General features: G+C 45.5%; 1 protein-coding gene across 2 annotated transcripts in view; it reads left to right on the top strand.

Moving 5' to 3' along the window:
• Positions 1-17970, top strand: part of plekho1a (pleckstrin homology domain containing, family O member 1a) — a 27938-nt gene extending 9968 nt beyond the window's left edge. The window contains exons 3-6 of one of the 2 annotated variants that reach the window (XM_052470345.1): positions 117-201; positions 12218-12322; positions 12978-13079; positions 13230-17970. In XM_052470345.1, coding sequence (XP_052326305.1) covers positions 124-201; positions 12218-12322; positions 12978-13079; positions 13230-14534 — 1590 coding nt within the window. In that variant the 5' untranslated portion in view covers positions 117-123 and the 3' untranslated portion in view covers positions 14535-17970. Of the gene's footprint in view, positions 1-116; positions 258-12217; positions 12323-12977; positions 13080-13229 lie in introns of both variants that reach the window. The other variant, XM_035793174.2, reaches the window with a different exon arrangement.
• The last annotated feature ends 3439 nt before the right edge of the window (positions 17971-21409 follow it).

Raw genomic sequence — 21409 nt, 5'->3', positions numbered from 1 at the left:
TAGACAGATGGTTTAAGGTTCAAAACAAATTGACAAAGCTCATTTGCCAGTGCCATCTTGCACATATGTACAGACCTGAGTTGTAACTACCTCCTGTTTTCTCTGTGTGTTTCCAGGTGAAGGATGAGAGGAAAGTCCAGGAGTTGTTTGACCTGGCTGACTACGAACGCTCTGAGGAGCTGCGCAAGGCCAAGAGCCGCAGTAAGAAGAACCACAGCAGGTTCACCCTGCTCCGCTGCAAGCAGCCTGGGAATATAGTGAGTCCTTCTTCCCAGGGAGAGTGAAGGAGTCAGGCAGGGAGGCTCAGCAGGGCCTGGGGTGTGTAGGCCTCAGTGGGAAGTCCTTACTGCAGGTGTTGATTTTAGCTGAAAATGCATTTGAAGTTTTCTTTTGTTAAAAACTGAAACTTGAGGCAAGCTTATCATCAGACATAGTTTGTGGTTTTCTATAAAGAGAGAGTATGAGACATAAAGTACAAGCTTATCGTCAGACATAGTTTGTGGTTCTCTATAAAGAGAGAGTATGAGACAAAGTACAAGCTTATCATCAGACATAGTTTGTGGTTCTCTATAAAGAGAGAGTATGAGACATAAAGTACAAGCTTATCATCAGACATAGTTTGTGGTTTTCTATAAAGAGAGAGTATGAGACATAAAGTACAAGCTTATCATCAGACATAGTTTGTGGTTTTCTATAAAGAGAGAGTATGAGACAAAGTACAAGCTTATCATCAGACATAGTTTGTGGTTCTCTATAAAGAGAGAGTATGAGACAAAGTACAAGCTTATCATCAGACATAGTTTGTGGTTCTCTATAAAGAGAGAGTATGAGACATAAAGTACAAGCTTATCATCAGACATAGTTTGTGGTTCTCTATAAAGAGAGAGTAGGAGACAAAGTACAAGCTTATCATCAGACAGTTTGTGGTTCTCTATAAAGAGAGAGTATGAGACATAAAGTACAAGCTTATCATCAGACATAGTTTGTGGTTCTCTATAAAGAGAGAGTATGAGACATAAAGTACAAGCTTATCATCAGACATAGTTTGTGGTTCTCTATAAAGAGAGAGTATGAGACATAAAGTACAAGCTTATCATCAGACATAGTTTGTGGTTCTCTATAAAGAGAGAGTAGGAGACAAAGTACAAGCTTATCATCTGACAGTTTGTGGTTCTCTATAAAGAGAGAGTATGAGACATAAAGTACAAGCTTATCATCAGACAGTTTGTGGTTCTCTATAAAGAGAGAGTATGAGACATAAAGTACAAGCTTTATCATCAGACATAGTTTGTGGTTCTCTATAAAGAGAGAGTATGAGACATAAAGTACAAGCTTATCATCAGACATAGTTTGTGGTTCTCTATAAAGAGAGAGTAGGAGACAAAGTACAAGCTTATCATCTGACAGTTTGTGGTTCTCTATAAAGAGAGAGTATGAGACATAAAGTACAAGCTTATCATCAGACATAGTTTGTGGTTCTCTATAAAGAGAGAGTAGGAGACAAAGTACAAGCTTATCATCTGACAGTTTGTGGTTCTCTATAAAGAGAGAGTAGGAGACAAAGTACAAGCTTATCATCAGACAGTTTGTGGTTCTCTATAAAGAGAGAGTATGAGACATAAAGTACAAGCTTATCATCAGACATAGTTTGTGGTTCTCTATAAAGAGAGAGTATGAGACATAAAGTACAAGCTTATCATCGGACATAGTTTGTGGTTCTCTATAAAGAGAGAGTATGAGACATAAAGTACAAGCTTATCATCGGACATAGTTTGTGGTTCTCTATAAAGAGAGAGTATGAGACAAAGTACAAGCTTATCATCAGACAGTTTGTGGTTCTCTATAAAGAGAGAGTATGAGACATAAAGTACAAGCTTATCATCAGACATAGTTTGTGGTTCTCTATAAAGAGAGAGTATGAGACATAAAGTACAAGCTTATCATCAGACATAGTTTGTGGTTCTCTATAAAGAGAGAGTATGAGACATAAAGTACAAGCTTATCATCAGACATAGTTTGTGGTTCTCTATAAAGAGATAGTATGAGACATAAAGTACAAGCTTATCATCAGACATAGTTTGTGGTTCTCTATAAAGAGAGAGTATGAGACATAAAGTACAAGCTTATCATCAGACATAGTTTGTGGTTCTCTATAAAGAGATAGTATGAGACATAAAGTACAAGCTTATCATCAGACATAGTTTGTGGTTCTCTATAAAGAGATAGTATGAGACAAAGTACAAGCTTATCATCAGACATAGTTTGTGGTTCTCTATAAAGAGAGAGTATGAGACATAAAGTACAAGCTTATCATCAGACATAGTTTGTGGTTCTCTATAAAGAGAGAGTATGAGACAAAGTACAAGCTCAAATCAAAACAATGTACATGTTTCATATACAACAGGTGTAGACTTACAGTGAAATACTTACTTATACAAGTCCTTTCCCAACAAAGCAGAATTAAAGATAATTGAGTGGCTACGGATACTGAGTTTTTGTATCCCAATAGAGATAAATAGTAATGCCGTCTTTTTCCAGGCACTAATTCCGCCATGGTTCATTGGACAAAGCCTATGGGAAAATGAATGGCGTTTTTGGATAAACGCCGAAAATAAGGTCTGTGGTAAACACAGGCTTAGGAGATCTTGAAGCATTTATGTCATTTTAAAAAAAATCACTTAAAGGCTTCATAATTCATAAAGGTCATGTTAACTGACTGATATTATCTCATAGAACAAAATGTATAAGATCTCCTAAGCATGTGTTAACCTCAGACCTTGTTTTCTGCTGTGCACACTCCGGTACCTACGTAGCTGCTGTGCACACTCCGGTACCTACGTAGCTGCTGTGCACACTCCGGTACCTACGTAGCTGCTGTGCACACTCCGGTACCTACGTAGCTGCTGTGCACACTCCGGTACCTACGTAGCTGCTGTGCACACTCCGGTACCTACGTAGCTGCTGTGCACACTCCGGTACCTACGTAGCTGCTGTGCACACTCCGGTACCTACGTAGCTGCTGTGCACACTCCGCTACCTACGTAGCTGCTGTGTCCACTCCGCTACCTACGTAGCTGCTGTGTCCACTCCGCTACCTACGTAGCTGCTGTGTCCACTCCGCTACCTACGTAGCTGCTGTGTACACTCCGGTACCTACGTAGCTGCTGTGCACACTCCGGTACCTACGTAGCTGCTGTGCACACTCCGGTACCTACGTAGCTGCTGTGCACACTCCGGTACCTACGTAGCTGCTGTGCACACTCCGGTACCTACGTAGCTGCTGTGCACACTCCGGTACCTACGTAGCTGCTGTGCACACTCCGGTACCTACGTAGCTGCTGTGCACACTCTGGTACCTACGTAGCTGCTGTGCACACTCCGGTACCTACGTAGCTGCTGTGCTGACTGCTTCGCTGCTGGTCCCCCTCCTTGATCGCCTTTGTCTGGTCAATGGTGTAGCCTACAAACTTCATGTTGTACACAAAACTGTTCAAACTATTAAAAGTGACTAGTGATCCATTTATTAAAGTGCCCAGTGATTGGGTCTCCATGTAGGCAGCAGCCTCTCTGTTAGTGATTGCTGTTTAGCAGTATGATGGCCTTGAGACTGAAGAAAACCTTGTCTCTCTGTCTCAGCTTTGATGCACCTGTACTGACCTCGCCTTCGGGATGGTAGCGGTGTGAACAGGCAGTGGCTCAGGTGGTTGTTATCTTTGATGATCTTTTTTGCCTTCCTGTGACATCTGGTGCTATAGGTGTCATGGAGGGCAGGTAGTTTACCCCAGGTGATGCGTTGTGCAGACCTCACCACCCTCTGAACAGCCTTGCAGTTGAGGGTGGAGCAGTTGCCGTACCAGGCTATGATACAGCCCGACAGGATGCTCTCAAATATGGATCTGTAAAACTTTGTCAAGGTTTTGGGTGACAAGCCACATTTCTTCAACCTCCTGAACCCGCACCCAAGTGGGGTCCCAGTTTTGAGGGTCAGCGAGGTGGAGATGTTATTTCCTACCTTCACCACCTGGGGGCCTCCAGCTTGATGATGAGCTTGGAGGGTACTATGGTGTTGAATGCTGAGCTGTAGACAATGAACAGCATTCTGGCATAGGTATTCCTCTTGTCCAGATGGGATAGGGCAGTGTGATGGCGATTGCGTCGTCTGTAAACCTGTTAGGGCGGTATGCAAACTGAAGTGGGTCTAAGGTGGCCGGTAAGGTGGAGGTGATATGATCCTTGACTAGTCTCCCAAAGCACTTCATGATGACAGAAATGAGTGCTACTGGGCGGTAGTCATTTAGTTCAGTTATCTTTGCCTTCTTGGGTACAGGAACAATGGTGGCCATCTTGAAGCATGTGGGGACTGCAGACTGGGATAGGAAGCGATTGAATATGTCCGTAAACATACCAGCCATCTGGTCTGCGCATGCTCTGAGGACGCGGCTAGGGATGCCATCTGGGCCAGCAGCCTTGTGAGGGTTAACATGTTTAAATGTTTTACTCACGTCGGCCACGGAGCAGGAGAGTGGGTATAGGGGGGCACAGTTCTTGTTAGACGGTGGCACTGTATTATCCTCAAAGAGGTGTTTAGTTTGTCTGGAAGCGTGACGTCGGTATCCGTGACGTGGCTGGTTTTCTTCTTGTAGTCTGGGATTTCCTGTAGACCCTGCCATTATTTATATGTTTTACACAAAATACATTATCCACATATACAAACTTTGTTGTCAGTATTGCAAACATAAGCACGACACAAACATAAACCTTAACAAAGAGGTTTCCAGAGGGGCGGTTGTAGGCAGGGCAAGTCAAAATAACAAGTCAAAATAACATGGCTATATACAGGGAGTACCAGTACCAAGTCGAGGTGCAGGGGTACGATGTAATTGAGGTAGCTATGTACATGTAGGTAGGGGTAAAGTGACTAGGCAACAGAATAATAGACAGTAGCAGCAGCATACACTCAGTTGACAGTTTATTAGGTACATCACCCCGTTAACAAAAATGGAGTCACATCTCAGAACTGGCTGGCCTCCTAGGCTTTTCATGGACGACAGTGTCTAGGGTTTACCGAGAATGGTGCAACAAACAAAAAACAGCTTGTTGATGAGAAGTCGAAGGAGAATGGCAAGATTGTGCAAGCTAACAGGAGGGTCGCAAATAATGGGGCAGTGGGGTGCAGAACGGCATCTCGGAACGCACAACTCGCCTGTCCTTGTCACAGATGGGCTATTGCCGCAGACAACCACATCGGGTTCCACTCCTATCAGTATCATGATACAAGGCGAGATCCACATGCAGACACAGGAGGCAGATGGTTGGAGTCTTACAATATTTATTAATCCAAAAGGGTGAGGCAAGAGAATGGTCGTGGACCAGCAAAAGGGTCAGAACCAGTTCGGAGTCCAAAAGGTACTGAAGGGCATGCAGAATCAAGGCCAGGGGACGCAGGATGATCAGGCAGGCGGAAAAGTAGTCCAGAGTCAGGCAGGGATCAAAAGCGGGAAGACTATCAAAAAGAGAATAGCAAAAGGAGAACGGGAAAAACACGCTGGTTGACTTGACTAACATACAAGACGAACTGGCACAGAGAGACAGGAAACACAGGGATAAATACACTGGGGAAAATAAGTGACACCTGGATGGGGTAGAGACAATCACAGGAACAGGTGAAACAGATCAGGGCGTGACAGTGCCGCCACCTGGCGTCCTACCTGGGCGCATAACTGGCTGACCAGGGTGTCGGTAGTGGAAATCGGCGATGAGGGCCGGGTCCAAGATGTCTTTAGCAGGGACCCAGCACCTCCTAGACACATGGAAGGTAGGGTGAATACGGAGGGTACAGGGTAACACAAGATGGACAGCAGTGGAACTCAGAACTCTGGAGATGGGAAAAGGACCAAATGAACCGGGGAAACAGCTTGTGGGACTCTACCCGAAGGGGCAGATCCCGAGTGGAAAGCCATACCCTCTGCCCAATGCAGTAGCAGGGAGCTTGGGTCCGGCGACGGTCTGCTTGTCGACGATACCTGGAGTTGGTCTTGAGAATAGCCGCCCTGGCTCTTCTCCAGGTACGTCGACAGCGGCGGACAAACATCTGGGCAGAGGGTACGCTGACTTCCTGTTCTTGTTCAGGGAAGAGTGGAGGCTGATACCCCTTGGAGCACTCAACTCTTCTCCAGTGGAGAGTACCTTGGCAGAACTGGGAAGAGTGTTCCGGGCATACTCCACCCAGACCAGTTGACGGCTCCAGGTAGTGGGGTTGGTTGAGACCAGGCACCTTAAGGTGGTCTCCGGGTCTTGGTTGGCTCGCTCCGACTGACCGTTAGTTTGGGGATGGAATCCGGATGACAGGCTGGCCGACGGACCAAAAAGGGTGCAGAATGCCTTCCAGAATTGAGACGAGAACTGAGGACCCTTTTCGGAGACCATGTCTACTGGGAGTCCATGGATCCGGAAGACATGCTGCACCATAAGCTGGGCCATCTCCTTGGCAGAAGGTAGTTTGGGGAGAGGGATGAAATGGGCAGCCTTGGAGAACCCGGGGAAACGTTTCGATTTTTTGAGCACACACAGTGCATGCGGTGACAAAGGCAGAGACATCAGGGACCATTGTGGGCCACCAGAAACATTTTTTTATTTATTTTTTATTTCACCTTTATTTAACCAGGTAGGCTAGTTGAGAACAAGTTCTCATTTGCAACTGCGACCTGGCCAAGATAAAGCATAGCAGTGTGAGCAGACAACACAGAGTTACACATGGAGTAAACAATTAACAAGTCAATAACACAGTAGAAAAAAAGGGGAGTCTATATACAATGTGTGCAAAAGGCATGAGGAGGTAGGCGAATAATTACAATTTTGCAGATTAACACTGGAGTGATAAATGATCAGATGGTCATGTACAGGTAGAGATATTGGTGTGCAAAAGAGCAGAAAAGTAAATAAATAAAAACAGTATGGGGATGAGGTAGGTGAAAATGGGTGGGCTATTTACCAATAGACTGTGTACAGCTGCAGCGATCGGTTAGCTGCTCAGATAGCTGATGTTTGAAGTTGGTGAGGGAGATAAAAGTCTCCAGCTTCAGCGATTTTTGCAGTTCGTTCCAGTCACAGGCAGCAGAGTACTGGAACGAAAGGCGGCCAAATGAGGTGTTGGCTTTAGGAATGATCAGTGAGATACACCTGCTGGAGCGCGTGCTACGGATGGGTGTTGCCATCATGACCAGTGAACTGAGATAAGGCGGAGCTTTACCTAGCATGGACTTGTAGATGACCTGGAGCCAGTGGGTCTGGCGACGAATATAATAATAATAATAATAATATATGCCATTTAGCAGACGCTTTTATCCAAAGCGACTTACAGTCATGTGTGCATACATTCTATGTATATGTAGCGAGGGCCAGCCGACTAGAGCATACAAGTCGCCGTGGTGGGTGGTATAAGGTGCTTTAGTGACAAAACGGATGGCACTGTGATAGACTGCATCCAGTTTGCTGAGTAGAGTGTTGGAAGCCATTTTGTAGATGACATCGCCGAAGTCGAGGATTGGTAGGATAGTCAGTTTTACTAGGGTAAGCTTGGCGGCGTGAGTGAAGGAGGCTTTGTTGCGGAATAGAAAACCGACTCTTGATTTGATTTTCGATTGGAGATGTTTGATATGAGTCTTGAAGGAGAGTTTGCAGTCTAGCCAGACACCTAGGTACTTATAGATGTCCACATATTCAAGGTCGGAACCATCCAGGGTGGTGATGCTAGTCGGGCATTGTCGAATGAAGGCTAGTGTACGACGGGACCCTGGATGACAGGTCAGCCTGGAGGAATGAGCCCATTCCAGGATCCGGGACCAGACTGGGTTAGGGACAAACAGCCGGTTAGCCGGGGCCCCCTTCAGGTCCAGGCTGGGAGCGTTGAGCCTTGCGAATCAGGTTTTCAATACCCCAATCCAAGGTGGCATGAGATAGGGTGAATGGTTTCGGAAGTAGAGGGTGTGGCAGAGGAACTGTATAGGCGGGAGAGAGCATCAGGCTTCACATTTTTAGACCCTTGACAGTAGGAAAGGTTAAAGTTTAATCTGGTAAACAGGAGGGCGCACCGGGCCTGCCTTGAGTTGAGGCGCTTGGCTGAACGGAGATATTCCACATTTTTATGGTCAGTCCAGACCAGGAATGGCTGTTCTGCTCCTTCCAGCCAGTACCTCCACTCCTCCAACGACATTTTCACCGCCAGGAGTTCTCGGTTGCCAACATCGTAGTTCCTCTCAGCAGGACTGAGACGATGGGACATGAAAGCACAGGGAACAAATCAAATGTATTTATAATTATAAAGCCCTTCTTACATCAGCTGATGTCACAAATTCCTGTACAGAAACCCAGCCTAAAACCCGAAACAGCAAGCAATGCAGGTGTAGAAGCACGGTGGCCAGGAAAAAGTCCCTAGAAAGGCCAGAACCTTGGAAGAAAGCTAGAGAGGAACCAGGCTATGAGGGGTGGCCAGTCCTCTTCTGGCTGTGCCAGGTGGAGATTATAACAGAACATGGCCAAGATGTTCAAATGTTCATAGATGACCAGCAGGGTCAAATAATAATAATCACAGTGGTTGTTGAGGGTGCAACAGGTCAGCACCTCAGGAGTAAATGTCAGTTGGCTTTTCATAGCCGATCATTCAGAGTATCTCTACCACTCCTGCTTTCTCTAGAGAGTTGAAAACAGCAGGTCTGGGACAGGTAGCACGTCCGGTGAACAGGTCAGGGTTCCATAGCCGCAAGCAGAACAGTTGAAACTGGAGCAGCAGCACGGCCAGGTGGACTGGGTACAGCAAAGAGTCATAAGGCCAGGAGGTCCTGAGGCATGGTCCTAGGGCTCAGGTCCTCTGAGAGAGAGAAAGAATGAAAGAGAAAAAGTGAGAAAGAGAGAGAGAATTAGAGGTAGCATACTTAAATTCACACAGGACACCGGATAAGACAGATGAAATACTCCAGATATAACAGGCTGACCCTAGTCCCCCGACACATAAACTACTGCAGCATAAATACTGGAGGCTGAGACAGGAAGGGTCGGGAGACACTGTGGCCCCATCCGACGTTACCCCCGGAGAGGGCCAAACAGGCAGGATATAACCCCACCCACTTTGCCAAAGCACAGCCCCCACACCACTAGAGGGATATCTTCAACCACCACTTACCATCCTGAGACAAGGCCGAGTATAGCCCACAAAGATCTCCGCCACAACCCAAGGGGATGAAGCTTCTGGTCCCGGGCAGATCGCTGGGACAGTATGGCCCCCTCTCCAACATCTGAAGCATCCACTTCCACCACAAATTGACACAAGGGGTCCGGATGGATGTGGATGGGTGCTGTTGTGAACCGATGCTTCAGGTCCACAAAGGCTTTGTCGACAACTGGAGACAATTTGAACGGTACCTTGGGGGAGGTGAGTGCCGATAGGTGGGCCGCCAGGGTGCTGTAATCCCGAATGAAACGGCAGTAAAAGTTTGTACAACCAAGAAACCGTTGAAGCTGCACCCTGGACGTTGGTTGAGGCCAATCCACCACTGCTTTCACCTTTCCAGAATCCACCTGAACATTTCCCTCAGCCATGACATATCCCAAAAAGGTGATAGAAGAGCGGTGGAACTCACACTTCTCGGCTTTCACGAACAGTTCTCCGGGAGGCGCTGAAGGACTTGTCTGACGTGGAGTACATGTTCTTGGGCAGATCGGGGAAAAAACTGGATGTTGTCCAGGTAGACTAACACAAACCAGTTTAGCATGTCCCGAAGCACATCATTGACCAAAGCCTGGAAGACAGCGGGGGTGTTTGTGAGTCCAAATGGCATGACCTGCTTCTCATATTGTCCACTGGCTGTGTTGAAGGCTGTCTTCCATTCATCCCCCTCGCGTATCCGAACCAGGTGGTAGGCATTCCAAAGGTCCAACTTGAAAAACATGGTAGCCCCCTGGAGAGATTCGAATGCCAAAGAGAGGTAGGGGATAACGATTTTTGACAGTGATATCGTAAAGTCCTCGGTAGTCAATGCATGGGCGCAGGGTCTTGTCCTTCTCCACAAAGAAAAACCCTGCGTAGGCAGGAGATGAAGACGGAGGGACGGCTAGAGACTCTTCTATATACTCCTCCACAGCAATGGTCTCTGGTCGGGACAGAGAGTTCAACCGACCCTAAGGTGGTGTAGTGCCAGGGAGAAGATCAATGGCACAATCATAAGGACTGTGCAGGGGCACGTTCCTTGCTAAACACTTCCAGGAGGTCATGGTATTCCGTTGGGATAACAGTCTTGCTAACCTCCTGAGGAAGACGACTAGGGGAAGGCTGTGCTGCTTGAAGGTAGTGGGAATGGCAAAATGGGCTCCAACCCAGGATGGAGCTTGTGGTCCAGTCAATCACAGGATTGTGCTTTTGGAGCCAGGAAAATCCAAAAACAACTGGAACATGGGGAGATGCAATGAGGAGGAACTGTATTGTCTCACTGTGGTTACCAGAAACCTTTTCTCACCTCTGCCTTTTCTCACCTCTGCCATGAATTCCTGCAAATGACCGCAAATGGCAGATTGTTGTTCCCAAACTGCTGTAAGCCCAGGAGAGCACCCTTTTCGACATTAGCGTAATTATACACGCTATCTTTGATCGGTCTGAAGAAAACGAAGATGGCCGTAGCTCAAAAATAAGCGAGCACTGAGAAAGGAAACCCCGGCAGGTACCAGGATTCCCCGAATATCACTCTGGAGGAGGTAAGCGGGGTTCATGGGGAGTCAGGATAAGCTGTACAAACTCACCACAGATAGGAAAAAATTCCTGGGTGATTGAGGTTTTTCAGAGGTGGCAGACAGTCTCTGAGCTAACTCCCTGATTTGCTCCATAATAGCCTTTAACCCATGTTCATGGCATTCCGTCAAGGAACTGAGCCCTTCCAAAAGGACCTGTAGCAACTCCTGATGTCTCCCAATGGTGGCTCCCTGCAGGGAGACAGCGTGGTGGAGCTGGTCCAAGTCTGCTGGGTCTGTCATGGCCAGTTCGTACTATCAAGGCACAAGGCGAGACCCAGATGCAGACACAGGAGGCAGATGTTTGGTGTCTTACAATATTTATTAATTTAATAATCCAATCAGCTAAAAACAAGAAGAAGCGGCTCCAGTGGGCTCGCAATTCTACCAGCTCTCACAGTCTCACATCAGAATTGGACATTCATGTTTCCCAAACGTAAAATTTTGAAGTTGTTCCAAACGTCAAATTTCGAAGTGTTTAAGGGTAAGTTCAGGCATTAACTCTGAATTTGCAAGTTTAGGGTTAAGTTCAGGCATTAACTCCGAATGGTTACGGTAAGGGTTAAGGTTTGGGATAAGCTTAAAACAAAATTATCAAAAGCAACTTTCAATCGCTGGATTCAAACTTGCAACCTTGGAAATCAGAGGTAGGTGCCTACACCCATCTGCCATCCCCATCCACAATGCCCAGCAAAACCGAAACCTACTTGAAGGTGACAACCCTCACTGTTGCCCCTAGTGGCCAGTTTCCACGTTGTCTCCTGACGTCCTCAGATACGAATATACGTTGAATACTGACTTGTATCACAGGTGACCTGGCTGCGCGATCACACTGGACAATTGAGGAGTAAAAAAACATTGCCTGGTCTGACGAATTCCAGTTCCTGTTGCGTCATGCTGATGGCAGAGTCAGGATTTGGCGTAAGCAGCATGAGTCCATGGCCTCATCGTGCCTGGTGTCAACGGTACAGGCGGTCGGCGGTGGTATAATGGTATGGGGAATGTTTTCCTGGCACACGTTAGGTCACTTGATACCAATTGAGCAACGTTTCCATGCCCTGAAGAATTCAGGCTGGCTGGGACCGTCCGACCCGGTACTAGATGGATGTGCCTAATAAAGTGACCAATGAGTGTATGTGGTAAGTGTGAGTATGCATGTGTGCACGTATGTGTGTATGTGTGTGTTGGGGTATCAGTGTAAGTATGTGTGAGTGTATGGGTAGAGTCCAGTATGTGTGCATAGAGTCAGTGCAAAAAATTAAGCTTTCTGTGCCCCTCTCCATCTCTCACAAATCCCTCTAAACAATGCTTACACCAATTTATTCCTTTCAAATCCATGATGGGAGTGTGCAAGTGCACACTTAAGAAGGAGGGGTGGAGTAGCCTAAACTCTCTCATCTTCTTTCAACCAATCAATTGATTATTTCCTTTTTGTCTTCAGGTTCCCAATCTTGTGTTTTTGGCCGTTAGCCCCGAGGAGAAGGAGTCCTGGGTCAATGCCCTCAATACAGCCATCATCAAAGCCAAGAACCGCATTTTTGATGAGGTAGGTCAGTCACTCTTCTCCTCCCCTTCCCTGTCTCTATTTCGCTAGCTCTCACTTCTCCCCAGCTTTCTAGAGCTTTTCTTATTTTTCTCTCTCATTAGCGTGTCTCGCGTGCAACATTTATGAATGAAACCTCCAAATGCCTCCACAGCCAGCCCTAAAAATGTTTAACCTTGCAGTTACTAGGCACACTGTAAAATTGGTGAATTTGGACAAAATCACATCCTACATCTATTAATACGGGAAACACGTAAATTCAATCTCCCCAGGCGTGGATGAGAGATCAAAGTGTTTATATCTCGCTGACTCATCCATCTCCACCGGGAACAGAGTCCTTGTTAATGTTCCGTCCCTGCCAACGCCCACATGTTTTCCCAGTGCCTCGCGATCAAACAGTGGCTCACTCCCCATCACACACTATGGGGTGAAAATCCATCTTCCGTAGCTAGAGTTCGTCAAGAATTGAGAATGAACTCTGCATCATGTCTGCCGCCCTGATAGTAAGAATCCTCTGTCAACGCCCTACAATGTACTCTACTCTAATGTACATCATGTTCTGTACATTACATTCCCATAACTCTCCCTTCACAAATATACATTTCTGTTTTGCTGACTGTCAAAAAATGACTCGGTCTCTTTCTGATTGTCTCCTTAGGTTACAATTGAAGAGGACAGTGTCCTGGTGCACCCTACACGGGATCGTGCCAAGATTCCCCATGCACGGCGCTTGCCCACCCGAGGACATCTCTTGGCTGTGGTGGGTGTTGCTACCTTGGCTAACATTGACAATTCAGTTCCAAGTCAATATTATATTTTTGGAAGGCAAACAAGGAATTATACTGTTTGTATTGTAAGGATTATCCTGGTCTGTTCCGTTGAATGCTAAACTCTCTTGTGCTCCCCCTAGGCATCCACCTCATCAGACGGAATGTTGACCCTTGACCTTGTCCACGAGGAAGATGACTCCACCCCAGAAGATGAGGAAGAAGGCTTCTGGGAAAATAACTTCAGGGTTGACCTAGACAAATGGACCACATGTCGTCAGCGTTCTGGCACAGACGTCTCCAAACTCTGTGTCACCACAAAGGACCTAAAGGTCCCCAAGACGGGCAGCCTGCCTTGCGGGAGCGAGCTCTCCTGGGACCGGGTGCACCATCTTGAGGCTCAATCCCCTTCCCCTCCACCAGGGAAGAGGTTCAGTGCCCAAGGTAGGAGCCGCTGCGCCTCCATGGATGAGGTCCTTTCCTTGCGGCCAGTCAGGGGTGTCCTTCACCCTCACCCCATAGGTGAACCTGTCCAGCCTGTCGGACCACTGCAGAGTCTTATTGCCCAGAAAATGCAGAGGGCTCAGGAGCTGCTGGAAGAAATGCGATTGGAGGAACTGCAACGTGCAAAAGGCTTAGACTCGCCCTATCTAAAGGGCATTGACTCACCCCGTTTGTACCATTTAAGAGGCTCTGAGTCTCCTCACTCCAGGGCCTCAGGTTCACCTCGCAGTAAGAGTAGTGACTCCCCTCGTTTGAGGGTGAAAGACTCGCCTCGTTTGAGGGGGAAAGACTCACCTCGTACGAAGGGCAAGAAGTCCCGCTCAAAAGGTACAGACTCACCCCATTCAAAGAGGGCTGACTCTCCTAATTTGAGGGGTAACAACTCTCCCCGTCTCAGGGTTACTGACTCGCCCTGTATGAAGGGTTCGGATTCTTCCAGTTTCAAGGAAACAGACTCGCCAAGTCTGAAGGGTTCTGACTCCCCACGTCTCAAGAACATTGGTTCACCCTTCTCAAAAAGTTTTGACTCATCAAGTCTGAAGGGTTCTGACTCGCCTCGCATCAAGGATACTATTCTGAGGGGTAAGGACTCGCCAAATATAATTAGTAAGAACTCCCCAAGTCTGAAGAGTATCGGCTCACCTTCCCTGAAAGGTGCTGACTCGCCCCGTCTGAAAGGTAATGAATATATATCACTCCATAGTAAGAGTGCACACTCACTTCTCAGTGACTGTGATTTGGAGAGTAGACGGGCGGAGGCGGAGCGACTTCTGCAGGAGGCCGTCTCCTCCTGGCGTCAGGCTAAGGAGGTGCTGGATGAGGTGAAGGAGCTGCAGACGCAGTCACTAAACCGCCGCTCTGAAAAAAAGACAATAGACAGTCCCCCAACACCGCCACCGGACTATAGGCTGGAGGACGCATGCCTCTGTCGCCATCACAGCTGAAAAGCATGCTGGGTTGTCTCCAAACAAAGAGAAAATAAAAGAGCACTAGGGACATGGAGTAAATACATTTTTGTCACATTTTGTTGTCATAACATGCCAGTGTTGAAGTACAAAGCTTTTAGGCTGCATTGCTCCCTTTGCACTTTCCTATCTTGATCCTTGCATTCAGAAAGTATTCAGACCCCTTCACTTTTTCCACATTTTGTTACGTTACAGCCTTATTCTAAAATAATGAGAATTGTTCAAATGTATTATATACATAAGTATTTCGACCTTTTGCTATGAGACTCGAAATTGAGCTCAGGTGCATCCTGTTTCTGTTGATCATCCTTGTTTCTACAACTTGACTGGTGTCCACCTGTGGTCAATTCAATTGATTGGACATGATTTGGAAAGGCACACACCTGTCTATATGAGGTCCCACAGTTGACAGTGCATGTCAGAGCAAAAACCAAGCCATGCGGTCAAGGAGCAGGATTGTGTCGAGGCACAGATCTGGGGAAGGGTACCAAAAAAATTCTGCAGCATTGAAGGTCCCAAAGAACAGTGGCCTCCATCATTCTTAAATAGAAGTTTGGAACCACCAAGACTCTTCCTAGAGCTGTCTGCCCGGCCAAACGGAGCAATCGAAGGAGAAGGGCCTTGGTCAGGGAGGTGACCAAGAACCCACTGGTCACTTTGACAGAGCTCCAGTTCCTTGGTGGAGATGGGAGAACCTTCCAGAAGAATAACCATCTCTGTAGCACTCCACCAATCAGGCCTTAATGGTAGTGTCCAGACGGAAGCCATTCATCAGTAAAAGGCACATGACAGCACGCTTGGAGTTTGCCAACAGGCACCTAAAGGACTCTCAGACCGTGAGAAACAAGATTCTCTGGTCTGATGAAACCAAGATTGAACACTTTGGCCCCAATGCCAAGCGTCACATCAGGCACTGCTCATCACCTGGCCAACACCATCCATACTGTGAAGCATGGTGGTGGCAGCATCATGCTGGGGGATTTGTAGCGGCAGGGATTGGGAGACTAGTCAGGATCGAGGGAAAGATGTATGGAGCTAAGTACAGAGAGATCCTTGATGAAAACCTGCTCCAGAGTGCTCAGGAACTCAGACTGGGGCGAAGGTTCACCTTCCAACAGGACAATGACCCTAAGCACACAGCCAAGACAATGCAGGAGTGGCTTCAGGACAAGACTCTGAATGTCCTTGAGTGGCCCGGCCAGAGCCCGGAATTGAACCCGATCTAACAAATATCTGGAGAGACCTGAAAATAGCTGTACTGCAATGCTCCATATCCAACCTGACAGAGCTTGAGAGGATCTGCTGAGAAGAATAGGAGAAACTCCCTAAATACAGGTGTGCCAAGCTTGTCACGTCATACCAAAGATGACTCAAGGCTGTAATCACTGCCGAAGGTGCTTCAACAAAGTACTGAATCAAGGGTCTGGATACTAAATGGGATATTTTCATTTTTTTTTATTATTTTTTTTTTCAAATAAAAACCTGTTTTTGCTTTGTCATTATGGGGTATTGTGTGTAGCTTGACGAGAAAAAAATGTTAATTAATTTTAGAATAAGGTTGTAATGTAATAAATGTGGAAAAAGTGGAGGGGTCTGAATAGTTTCTGAATGCAGTGTATTGTATACTAGTCAAATCAAGTTGAGCAAGTAGTGAAATAATAATTTCATTATCACTGCCGTTTGCTTTCTGATTTGAATAGGTTGGATGGACCTTAAACCCATAATATATTTTCTGTGCACTCATTTTTGTTCCCTTTGTCAATGGCTCTGTGGTCCACTGTGAATGGAGGGATGGGCTTCTGGGTTGTAGGAGCAGACCATGGCTCAATCCTGGTTCGTGGATGAGTGGGTGACAGACTGAGAGGCATTAACAGGGCTAAGAGCAGAGTTTCTGCTTGTGTATTTACATGTATTATCCGCCAGAGGTGGATTAGTTTTCATTGGAAAATAAATGCTTTGTACTGTAAACATAAACATTAAATGCTTTTTTATAATGGACGAATGGAATGAGAATGTGTTTGAGCGGAAACAGTGTCTAAGGAGCATTATTTCCTTGCGAAATTCCTATGTGGAGAAGCTGCCTGGGAATGCTCTCTTTCGGTTAGCTTCAGTTGTTGACAACTTGCAGTCAAGTCCAATGACCTTCAAACATCAAGAATTTCCCCAGTCTCTTGGTGTCAGAAACCTAGTACTGTAGTTGTTGGTCTTCTCAGAGACCAAATACAAAGGCGATCTTTCTCTTACTGTGAGCGTGTCAGATAATGAGCTGTTTCCTCATCCCTTCTCTGTCCTAAACTGAGCAATAATATTCCAGGGACAGACTCAAGATGTCTATTTACATCACGCAATCAAACTGATTAATGTCACCAATTGGATTCCCAACACTTATAGCTGAAACTCACGGACCACAAGGCCACTTTGATTGCAAGGATATTAGAGTAGCTAACTACTTCGCTCTAGTAAATGTACTTTTATTATTCTGGTCATGTAACATGGTCTCCTGCTTGTACTCAGAATGCCTCTATTGTTTTGGTTAATTGAAGTTCTATGATCTACAAAAGCCTGCATGTGAATGAGTCGGTGGCAGAGAGCAAGAGAAAGTGCTCATTAACTCTGATCAGCTTCTGAGGAGAAATGCTATTATGGGATTATAATTGCAGGCGTCATGTTGAGTCTCTGTAGCGTTCGTTGCAATTCGAATTAAGTGGGCAGATGATTTCAACAGTTCTTCTGTCTCTTCCAAAAAGGTGCACAGGGTAATCTCACATTTCAGAGGCTTTCATTAATTATTTCATGAGGATCAATTATTTTATGAGAGAGGGGATAATGAAAGCTTCTGAAACATTTTCAGGGCACAAAGATGTTAAACTTGGAGATATGAAGATGGGTTGGTCACACTGCACTATTTCATACCAAAAGGGTGGAAATCAATGTTCTCAGTATCATGTCCTTGTTAGGTCACATGGTTAGCATTTCCCGCCATGTCATTGGCTGACTGCCAAAACATGATTCATAGGTCACCGAGTTGAAATTCAAATGCACAGTGCATCTAGGACAGGACAAACATCACTCCATTACACCAGGCTCACCTTACATACGGTTAAAATCAGTCATGTATGATTGCGGTTTATTGGTTTATTTGATTATGTGTATGTATGTGTCCCTTCAGCAGCAATTATATGCCCTTGGTGCACATGACAACATGCAATATAGTCGGCCTAACGTTGATAACGAGAGAGATATCCACCACTGCTTTGTAATCTGAGCTAAGCCATAGACCAGCGTATAGCAACTCTGCCAGAAAGAAGTGAAAAGGCGTTAACATGTCTCAAGCAATCTGCATACATAGATTGTATTAACAGTAATTGTGAAATTACTAATGTATGTATAAGTGAAATAAATTATTTACACTGAATTCCCTTTGTCTTTCATCACTTTTAACTTCCGGTTTGAGTCCCTTCCGGGCAGAATTTCATTTGTATCATTTTACCCATTAGGACTGAATTAAGTATTCAAATGTAATAATACATTATTACGAATGTGACTCACGGCTCCATCTTTACTGCTGTGCAAATTCATTTTTACCCCCCCATCCATTTTGTATTAGAGGAGGGATACTGCATGTTCTTGCCAGTAGCCCTGTTTAAACAGAGGGATTAACAGTTTAAAGGTTGTATGGCAGAGCAGATGTGACGGTGGAAGAATCATATCACCAGATCCCTTTGTGTGTGTGTGTGTGTGTTTTTGGGGGGGGTAGATGAGTGTGGGATGTGGGGGGAGTGGCTGCTCCGTGCTCCATTGTGACTCAACAGCCTTGCAGCATCTGGCTATAGCTTGGTCACTGAATCAAATGTATTAATAATGACGCTCCAGTTATGGCATTAGTAATATTGGAGCCTGGAGCTAAAGTGCTACTGCCTGGCCCCCGTTTTCATCAGTTTATTTTATAGGAGAGGACTTCATAATAATAGATAAATATGACCTAAGTGAATGGATGCAAAATGACAGCTAGAGTACAGTAAGAGTTAACATAACAACATCAGACAGGTAGTTACTGTACGCTATTGGAGCCAACAAGAGCAGGAATACTGAAGCACAACATCAGGCCTCAGCATGTAGAAAAGATCCCAACAACAACATTGGTATGCAGGAGAGAGAAACATAATTTCCTCACGCAGTGCTCCACGTTGCCATGCTTGCCTCGAAGGAGAACGTGTTCGTTTGGAGCAGGGAGGTTACAACTTGCTCCTTGTCATAGCCCAGCGAGGGACGTTAGCAACAGCACTAAAAATACATCCTGCTTATTACAACCACAACATGACTAACCAACGGCACGTTCAGAAGCTGTATAGGAGGAACCAAGGCTCTGAAGCTAATGCGTCGTTCCTTTGCAGATGAACGCACCGCGCACATGGTGACTTATAAAAATAACATGACAACGAAAGGCTTTTAGGGACACAAGGGACTGAATATTTCAGAGGCAGTAAAGTGGGACTGCGGCGATAGGATAGCATGGTATCTCTGGAGTTATAAATCCCTTGATGTGGGTCTGCTCAGCTGGCCCGGTCCAGCCACTTCAGACGGGCTAAGCATGTTCGAGTGTGCATTGGCTAGTGTGCAGTGGCTAGTGTGCATTGGCTAGTGTGCATTGGCTAGTGTGCATTGGCTGACACTAGGCAAAATGACTGAACTGAACAAATTGGATGGACATATTTTACATACAGTATTTTATGGAAATGTTAAATGAGCCCCATTGAACACAAATTAAGGCCGGTCTACACACCACATGAGTGACAGAGGTTTACTGTGTGTGTGTTGCAAATGTATTTCTTGCACTTGATGCATGTGCACTGTTTCTTCCTGTCCTTCTTTGGTCACACACATCACAGTGCCTCCTGGAATGATGAAAACACTTAGTTCAGGAATTTTACTAACATCTAACTCACTCACATATATAGTTACAGCAGGCCAAGGTAGGAGTGTCAGACACCTGCACATGCAACAACATAACTCACACTTACTTCCAGTATTGGAGTTGTTGGTTTTGTGGGTCAGGCGGATGAGCACCAGCATTCTCCTCCTGAATCCTCCTCACAATGGCTGCAGAAGCTGGGGTCCTTGGGATAAGTTGCCTCCTCTGGATTTGAGGTCTTACCAATGCCTTGCCCAGCTCCTTGAGGTTCCCTCTGTTTCAATCTGGGTTCAACGCCATCCAGATGACAAACGCGTTGTACGCCGAGATGTGCAAGATGTTGAAGAATATCACGAGTGGCCAGCGTAGGGTTCTTCTTTTGCAGGTGTAGCCAGTCACCAGCATTGTCCGCCACTCCTCTTGTGGCATTGTAATTCATTATGATTTCTGAACATTTACAGAGATGGAGTAGTAATTAAAAAATCATGTTAAACACTATTATTGCACACAGAGTGAGTCCATGCAACTTTTTATGTGACTGGTTAAGCATATTTTAGATCAGTGGCACACAATATCAATTTGATCCATTTTCAATTCAGGCTGTAACACAACAAAACGTGGAAAAGTCAAGGGGTGTAAATACTTTCCGAAGGCATTGTTCTCATCAATGTGTAGCATAAGATCAAAAACAATCAATGTACATGTGAAAACACAGATATTGTAACAAACTATTTTTAAAAAAAATCAACCTGCAACTAATGAGGCCCCTCCCACATCAGTGGATAACTCCATAGATTTAACTCCATGGCTCTGCTTACTCTTAATGGAGTTAAAAATAGTCTGTCCCAATGAACTGCAGATATCAACAATGACTCCAGGGAGTGTAGAACTCTCTTGAGGGTTAAAATAACTCCCAGTGGAGTCCATTTAACCCAAAACATTTTCACACTTTTGTTAGCAGGGTATGTTGCTCTTCAATAACACAAACCCCAAAGCAAATCAGGGGGAGGAAAATAGGTTTATTCAAAGAGGATAAATCACAGATGTTATGCTGAGAGGTACATGGTCATTCTCCCCTGTCCTCAGTGATGCTCTCTCAGTTATTCTCTCCAGTGGTTCTCTCCCCAGAACAAAGGGACAGCATGTAGTTTTATAACCCAGCCCTAGCCTGTGGTTGACCAATTAGAATTCCTTGCAATAAAACTAGCCAATGGCCAAATAACAAGTATCCTATTTCAGAAGACGTATTCCTCCCATGCCTCTGAACCATTGATCAATAATTCCCTATTACCGAAAAAACACTATTTCCCTTAATCGTTATTACCCTATTGACTTCTCGTCCTGTTGACCTCTCGACCTCTGTCTCCGCGCGGTGTATTTATCTTCCAAATATTCTTACACTTTGATTTCAACTATCCTTTATTCACTGTGTGTTTAAGGCATTTTCTGACACAACTGGAGTGCTCAACTCCCTATCCACAAAGTTCTATTGTGCAGATAGATTGATGTATATGAATGGGCATTTAGTCTCCGGTGCATTTATGGTGCACCTTTTAGAGCATGAACAAATATCAGATACTTCCGTTTACGTTAACAGGCGGGGCACCTTTATAATTTGTACTTCACACATCATGCCACATTGCACTCACATGCAACGCACCACACTATCGGTTTCCCACCACGGTATAATGGGTAATTTCGTTATCCCCGATCTTCTCCCCATCCTCATAATGAAATAGTTAACTACTGGTTAAATCCAATAATAAATCAAAAATAGTCATCATATTATTTACATTTACATTTACATTTAAGTCATTTAGCAGACGCTCTTATCTAGAGCGACTTACAAATTGGTGCATTCACCTTATGACATCCAGTGGAACAGCCACTTTACAATAGTGCATCTAAATCTTTTAAGGGGGGTGAGAAGGATTACTTTATC

This window comes from Oncorhynchus keta, chromosome 19 (assembly GCF_023373465.1).
Source record: "Oncorhynchus keta strain PuntledgeMale-10-30-2019 chromosome 19, Oket_V2, whole genome shotgun sequence".
NCBI classification, from domain to species: Eukaryota; Metazoa; Chordata; class Actinopteri; order Salmoniformes; family Salmonidae; genus Oncorhynchus; species Oncorhynchus keta.
This window is presented reverse-complemented; position numbering and strand designations above follow the sequence as displayed.